General features: G+C 37.7%; 1 protein-coding gene and 1 long non-coding RNA gene across 2 annotated transcripts; one reads left to right on the top strand and one right to left on the bottom strand.

Moving 5' to 3' along the window:
- Positions 1 to 317: 317 nt before the first annotated feature.
- LOC136240551 (E3 ubiquitin-protein ligase TRIM71-like) lies at positions 318 to 2,704 on the top strand. Its single transcript, XM_066031546.1, has 2 exons — positions 318 to 1,088; positions 1,137 to 2,704. Exons 1-2 carry the CDS (start codon positions 407 to 409, stop codon positions 2,606 to 2,608), a joined length of 2,154 nt encoding a protein of 717 aa, XP_065887618.1. The 5' UTR covers positions 318 to 406; the 3' UTR covers positions 2,609 to 2,704.
- Positions 2,705 to 3,785: 1,081 nt separating this feature from the next.
- On the bottom strand, positions 3,786 to 5,498 carry LOC136241458 (uncharacterized). Its single transcript, XR_010694304.1, has 3 exons — positions 4,787 to 5,498; positions 4,051 to 4,736; positions 3,786 to 3,999 (listed from the first exon to the last, which is right to left on the bottom strand). It is a non-coding gene; the product is annotated as an uncharacterized lncRNA (long non-coding RNA).
- Positions 5,499 to 7,960: the final 2,462 nt, after the last annotated feature.

Below are 7,960 nucleotides of genomic sequence, written 5' to 3'. Positions count from 1 at the left end.
TTTGTAAGCATATTCGCCGATTTGCACGACAAGACGGTAATGAAAAATAACGCCAATCAGGCATTTTCTAAGTGGTACCTAGCCTAGCATTTGTGGATAGTTTGGTAGTTGATTCTCAGAGGTCGAAATTTCACGTTGCGGACCCTACATATGGGTACAAAACCTGTTAACGTGCTCCACGAGCACAACATGACCGCATTATTTGGGAACCCTAATGTACATGCGCCTATGGAGATTTTGATCGATCATATTTCAGCCAGAGTGCTTCCACTAGTAGTGTACAGGGGTAGTGCTTACCTGGGTAAAGAATGTACCACGTGATATTGTGTGTCACGTGGTGGTCTTGTGCTCGGTTACTCGTGCGTGGCAGTACAGTCATAGATTATCGATAATCTATGGCACAGTAATGGATGTAAAGAGGGCCACCGAAAATCTTAGTTGCCCGGTGTGTTACCAGTTGTTCAAGAATCCCAAGTACCTGCTATGTTACCATTCCTACTGTGAAGAATGCCTAGTGAAAATGGTGGTTCAATCAAAGGTCACGTGTCCCGAGTGTAGAAAAGAAACAGTACTTCCTGATGGAGGAGTGAAAGATTTGGCAAACAATTTCTTCATAAATCGTATGGTGGATGATTTGGTACTGAAACGTAAGGTTGATGGTGAAGAAAAAGCAAAGTGTGATATTTGTGATGAAAATGATCCAGTCGTAGCTTATTGTGTTGATTGTAGTTTGTTTCAGTGTGATTTCTGTCATGAAGCGCACAAGCGTGACAAGAGATCCCGAGGCCACAATATGCTACAGCTAGCTGAACTAAAGTCTACAAAGGATCTACCTTTGCAAGCCAAAATATGTGTCCCACTTTGCAAAGATCATGATGAGCAACTTAAATATTATTGTGAGACGTGTGAACAGTTGGTGTGTATGTATTGTACTGTTAAAGGTCACAATGCTCACAATCATGAGACAGTGAAAAAGGTAGCCGGAAAGTATCGAAATAGTTTGAATGAGATTACTGCTCCACTGGAAGACATGGTGAAAGGTCTCTCTGAAGCTCACGAGAAGATTGATGGAAAGATGAAAACTAAAGGTGATGAAGTGAATAGGGAAATTGACCTATTTTACGATGAATTAGTAGAAAAGCTGATGGAACAGAAAAGAAAACTTAAACAAGAGGCACATGACATGGTGTTGCTCAATCAGAAGCCAATGGGTGCACAGCTGGATCAAATAGAATGTGCAAAAGCTGAAGTATTGAGCATGAGGGAACTAAAAGACACCCTAAAAAAGAGCTCGGACCAAGAACTAATGTCTGCTAGAAATCAACTAATTCATGACATGCAGCGACTAACTGATAAGTACAAGAAACTGAATGTGCAGGTGGTACAGTCGGATACTGTAGTGTTTGTTCCCAGTAAAATGGCTTTCCCACAGTTTGGACAAGTGTTTTTGCATACTGGCGACATAGATCCACATGTCTGTACAGCAGAAAATCTTCCAAAATATGCCTTTGTTGGTCAGAAAGTGGAATTTACTATCACTTCCCAGTGCCGGCAAGATGGTTTTCACTGTACTAGAGGGGGTGGCAAGGTGTTGCTCCAGTTTGAGTCCCCAACAGTTGAAGTGATAGGTGAACAAGTTATTGATAACAATGATGGTTTCTACACAGCTTCATTTGTGGCTACAAAGCCTGGGGTGGTGAAGATATATGTGTTCATGAATGGAGAGCCCATATGGGGAAACCCTCACACTGTTTCGGTTCATAGAAACTTTTTAGCAGTAAGTAAACCAATCAAAGTGTTGAATGTTGATGGTAGCATGGGCGAGGTGTGGGGCATTGCATTTGGTCCTGGTCCAAGCAACTTTTGGGCAGTGACAGACCTCTCCAGTCATTGCGTTTTCGTGTTTGGTAACCATGATCGATTGTTTACCAAATTTGGCAGCCAAGGTAATGGGATAGGTCAGTTCACTAATCCACGTGGAGTTACATTTGACAGTGACAATTGCCTGTATGTGGCTGATTGTGATAACCACAGAGTGCAGAAATTTTCCCCACAAGGAAACTACTTACTCCAGTTTGGTACCAAGGGTTCTGCCAGTGGCCAGCTGAATTTCCCTGTTGGTGTTACTGTATTCGAAGACAAGGTGTATGTTACAGAGAAAGACAACCGTCGTGTCTCAATATTCCATTGTGATGGACGATTTTGGCAAATAATCGGCAAGAAACGATTACCAGTCCGACTTCCTTATGATCTAGCATTCAACAATGATGACATGCTGGTCACTGACTACACTCTACATTGCGTTCATGCTTACACACTAAGTACGCAACAAGCAGTCACATTTGGTACAGAAGGCAAGTACCATGGTCAGCTGAAGCACCCGTGTGGCTTGACTACTGATGTCAGTGGTTTGATTTTAGTAGCAGATACTGGAAACAATCGTGTAACCATCTTTGACAGAGACGGTAATTGTTTGCATTGTTTTGGATCACAGGGATCTGATGATGGTCAGTTTAATTGTCCTCGTGGAATTACTCTTGGTCCTAATGGTAACATCTATGTTACTGATAGTCACAATAAAAGAATCCAAGTATTTCCCTGTCGATGACATTTCTTGTGTTTTGTTGTACTATCACTCTTATTGTATTTTACTGTTATTTAGAAATCCAAATAGAATTAACGGAGAGAAAGTGAATTCGATTAAATTGTTTTGCCAGGATGGAAGAAGTAGAACTTATACTTTGATTTGAGGACAACACGATGAACGAGGAGCCATGTAAAAGGCGCAGTGTACTAGTATTGTTTTAGTTACTATAACTAAAAGCAAATCTATATTGTAACTAAAAAATAAATCTATAATTCATTGTAGCTAAAAACAAACAAATTTAAAACTAAAAGCAGAGGTAGATTCAGGGGGTTCCATGGAACCCCTTTTAGTGGAAAAGCCTTTAATTCAAGATACTCTAATAGAGCAGTCAAGATAGAAGCACAAAAGTAATTACTACAGAACATTATTTGATAACTCCTTCAGTGGTAATTGTTGACTAGGCACCAGCCTAGTATGCTTGCATAATTTTGAGCATAATAGTTGCCTGAAAGCATCAAGCATATTGCTAGCATAATAGGCAGAATAATTGTCATACTGTAAGCACCACAGATAAAGATTGACTTACAACAATAGAACAGTTGATGCTACTGATGACACTACTGTTATTATAGTTTACAATGCAGCCAACTTCTTAATGCACAATGAGTACTTTTTACATTTAACCAGTTGTTTATAAGCCAAAGTTTATGGCAAAAATTTTGAGCATAATAGGCAAAATCAAAAGCATAATAGACTGGTGTCTATTGTTGACAATTCTGGAAATACATTAGAGCTAAGCATTAAGACAAGCATGATATTCCTACATATTTGTAGATGATCAACCAATTCACAGTGCAAAAGGCAAAGCTAATTATTATGCTTTGAATAGTCACTTTAAATCAGTATATTCACAAAAGAAACTTCAACAATACCGACTTTAATTTAAATCATTTTTTGTATAATCAACGTTTTTCTTAGAATTTAGATTGTTTTATAAGACTTTGTCTTCTTTTTTGACCAATTATAAGTGTATACATAATAATAATATGTATAGCCACACTGATGTATCTAACATCCCTAGGCCTGATATCTCTATTTCCCAATCTGTAATACACCAGTTACTTACAACGCTTGATGAGCACAAGGCTAGTGGACCTAACAGAATAATTTATCACCCTACATCTTAAAACTCTGCGTAGATGAAATAATACCGGACCTATATTGCATGTAATTTTCAATCAGTCTTTAACAACAAGTTTGCTACCAAATGACTGGCTAAAAGCAAATAATTATATCTCCTGTGAAAAGGGGTAGACACAGTGATGTTACTAACTATCATTCCATATCATTAACTTCCATCTGTGCTACGGTCATGCATGGAACACATTATCTATTATTCCATTATGAACTACCTAAATCAGAATAACATAATAATTGAAAACCAACATGACTTTAGAACTAACCATTCTTGTGTAACCCAACTTATCACTCTGACTGAGGACATATTCTTTGCTTAGACCATCAAAAACAAATAGACATCATCCTATTAGATTCCTCCAAAGCTTTTGATACAGTGCTACACCAATGGCTACTAACCAAATTAAGATCTCATGGAATTAATGGCAGTACTTACAATTGGATCCAAACCTGGCTTACCCATTGCTCCCAGTGTGTTGTGCTAAATAGTGAATCCTCAAGCCCCGTACCAGTTCTGTCTGGGGTACCACATGGTACAGTACTCGGACCACTGATGTTTTACCACAGGCATCAACTCATGATCTCCACTTCATTTATTTGCTGCATGTGCTTTACAGAGTTATTAGTAGTGTAGAGGACACCAACAGGCTTCAAGAAGACTTGAATAGGCTGTCTGAATGGGCAGCTACCTAGCTAGCAACTCATTCAATGTAGTCGTAAATGTACTTTTATACGTTGCACAAGATCATCAACACCACTCACCCATGACTACATACTTAACAATCACACTCTGAATATATCTGATCAACATACCTACTTAGGAGTCGTACTCAATAAATCACTGTCTTGCAAGGTCACCACATGTTTCTGATACAGTCACCAAAGCATCTAGAACATTTAATTTTCTGAAACGTAATTTAAGCAAATGCTCAAAGCAAGTCAAGGAATCTGCCTATTTAGCAATCACAACTAGAATGTGCATCAGATGTCTGAAACCCTCACCATGCTGCAGAAATTATGGATCTAGAGGAAGAGCTGCTCAGTTGGTCTTGACTGATTATGGCAGATTTAATTCAGTTACCTCAATGTTAGATCAGCTGTCATGGCCAACTCTCCAAACTCATCGTAGACTATCTAGATTACAAACATTACACATGCAAGGTATTCTACCACCAATTGTCACTTACAATTCCTCCATACTACTTACCAACAGCACAATTAACAAGAGGCAGTACTATCCACTACATTACATTCTACCTTAACTCATCTACTAATAGTTACTTCTCAAAAACAATAAATGATTGAAATTTGCTACCGACAGAAGTTGAAGATACTGACACTTTTAGAACTAGATTACAATCATTTTTAATGTAAATTGCATATGATTGGGTATACCCTGAGCACACCAGAGGGGCTGACTGCTCAGTAATAATTTTTTTTTAAAAAAAGATCGAGATACTCTAATAGAACAGTCACGGCATTGTTGTGAGGAGTAGTGTAGCAAGCTATGTATGTAATTATAAATAAGGAGATGTAGTTGGTGGATAGATGTAGGACAGCTATTGTCAGTGGGTAGTCACCTTTTTTGGTTTTCAACTTACAGCTAGGCTGAAGTTGCAATTCCAGAGTGGAAACCCCCCCGAAAGTCTGGGCCCGCCCCTGATATGAGTATTATTGAGCAAATAACCATAAATCAATAACTAAAAAGAGAATTAAGAAAGATTACTAAAACTAAAATTATTGACGAAACTGTACCTAAGACTATAACTAAAACTAAATAAAATACCAGACCACGTACTGCATTTATTAGTTCACATACATACTCCAAGTGGAAATAAATACAGTATGAAATTCCCAGTTATACATGTAACATCCAAACATTAATATAATGGGTTTGTGACTATTATAGTGTTAGTTTAGTTACTATAAAAGTAAAAGTACTATTAGTAAGGTGTATAACTGGATATGTTTTAAATAACTAGAACTAGAACTAAAATCAGCTCTACATTTTAACTATAAAACTAAAAACAAACAGAATAACTAAATCTAAAACTAAAATGAGCAAAATAGCTAAAAATAAAAATAAAATGTTTCCTTATGCACAACTAAAACTAAAAGGTTTTTCTAAAACTAAAATTACTGATGAATCTATAGCTATGTAACTAAAACTATACTCCTTATTAAAACAACACTACAGTGTACTGACCAACGAAATATTACACAGGAAAACCAATTAATTGGTTTAATAAGGATGACAGCTGTTCTGGATAGCTACCAGGACAGTTCATTGTGAGTATATAGTCACATGAGCATGCTAATCTGAAGAATTATGTTGTAATGTTTGTTGTACTGCTTATGACAATCATCTGTAAGCTGCTAAAAGTTTTTACACTTGGCTACTGACATGTTTTGCCATACAAACCCACTCTTGTATAAGCCCCTATCTAGAGCCCAGCTTTTAAAAATTTTATATACTGTTATTCAAAAGGGAGGCAACATCAGTGGAAGCTGTTCTTCAGCTACACCCTACACACAACAAAAAGGGCACTGTAATTCAAGCTGTAATTTCACAACCATATCTTTGTTGTGCATCAGTCAGGTATCAAGCATTGTGTGGTGAAATTTTGCACGTTATATAATTATGTCAATACCAAATTACCAACCTTATAATTATGATGATGTTCATCCACTATTGTTTGTTGTGTGAAGAGCATGTACAGGAACTAGTTTCAACCCTTCCCATAGGCTTGGTGTGTACAAAGTTTGACAAACTCATGACAATAATGCCAACTGAATATTTTTATAGAGATGGTATATCTCTATCTATGACCACAGCCAATTGACCTGAACTTTGAACATTTCCATGCCAGGGGCATAGGGAGGGGGGGTCCAAGGGGTTCAGGAACTCCCCCTGTAAAATTAGATTTCTGTGTTAACAGCAGGACCCTAACACACTATTTAGTGTGGCAGGACAAAATGAGTAATAGTGTATGGATGGCACTGCACAAAAAATTGATAAAACTTGCATTCATCTCTTAGGTAAGGATTTACAGAGATAGCATGAGCCTTCTTTCAAAAGATTGATACACTCTAATAGAGCAGTCAGGTATTATTGTATAGCATTGATTGATTGATTGATTGATTTTTATTTAAGCTCTTGCGTTCAGCTATAAGCCATTCTTCCACGCAGGAGCATATACATACAAGTACATACATGAGAGTTCTCTCCATGATTAGAAGGACATTTGTCAACATTTCAAAAAGACCTATTTGTGTTTCTTTATAAAACATATGTTAGGCCGCACTTGGAATACTGTGCATCTATGTGGAGCCCCAGTCTTGCTAAAGATATTGACGTATTGGAGAAAGTCCAAAAGCGGGCTACGAAGATGGTTAGGGGCCTTGGACACTTGCCATATGAACAGAGGTTAAAGTCTTTAGACTTTTACACTTTATTTTGTCGACGCCAGCGTGGTGACCTCATTGAGGTCTGCAAGATACTGAATGGGTATTATGAGATAGACCTTACAAAGTTATTTACTTTAACTGATGTCAGCAACACTAGAGGTCATCACATGAAGCTTTTTAAATCTCACACCAGACTGAATGCTAGGGACCCGCCGATTATGCTCATTATTTTACCTATTATTAGGCATTCCAGACTGATCTTAAAATTTTGGAAAAACGGGCTTTTTATATGCTCAATAGATAGAGTATTGATTGCTGATCTCAGAAATATATAGTTTGTTGGGTTGGAATTAGCTACTTTGGCATGCACAGTGCTTAAAAACTGAAAAAAAGGTACATTTTTTCTCCAGGGCTCCCCATACATTTTACAGGGGAAAATGGCACAATTGAATCAGGAAGCCATCTAGCAATCTGGACTATCTTGAAAACTGCAGTTGCTTCTAGCTGCAAGTTTGTACATGTAATGAGAGTAACTTCAGGTCTTATTGGATCTCAGCGATCTTTGTATGCTTTGTGGTGAGCAAATATGTTTCACCTACTGCACACTTCTCAATACAATGGTGTATGCCCATAGGCAAGTGGCTATCTCAAGTTGGTAAAAACATCAAGTTAACAACTTATAAAGGTAAACAACTAAAGTGGTGCCACAATGATGCAACAATACCTAAGGTGGAGTTGTAGTTTCAATTATGGCATTGTTATGCCGAC

The sequence above is a fragment of the Dysidea avara genome, chromosome 12, assembly GCF_963678975.1.
Source record: "Dysidea avara chromosome 12, odDysAvar1.4, whole genome shotgun sequence".
NCBI lineage: Eukaryota > Metazoa > Porifera > Demospongiae > Dictyoceratida > Dysideidae > Dysidea > Dysidea avara.
The sequence above is the reverse complement of the archived record's forward strand: the minus strand, read 5'-3'. Positions and strand labels throughout refer to the sequence as shown.

Bases quoted from the DNA above. Each gene is read 5' to 3' on its own strand.
- LOC136240551 (XM_066031546.1), top strand. From the start codon at position 407: ATGGATGTAAAGAGGGCCACCGAAAATCTTAGTTGCCCGGTGTGTTAC. The intron at 1,089-1,136 runs GTGATGAAGTGA...ATGAATTAGTAG, and splicing joins TGGAAAGATGAAAACTAAAG to AAAAGCTGATGGAACAGAAA.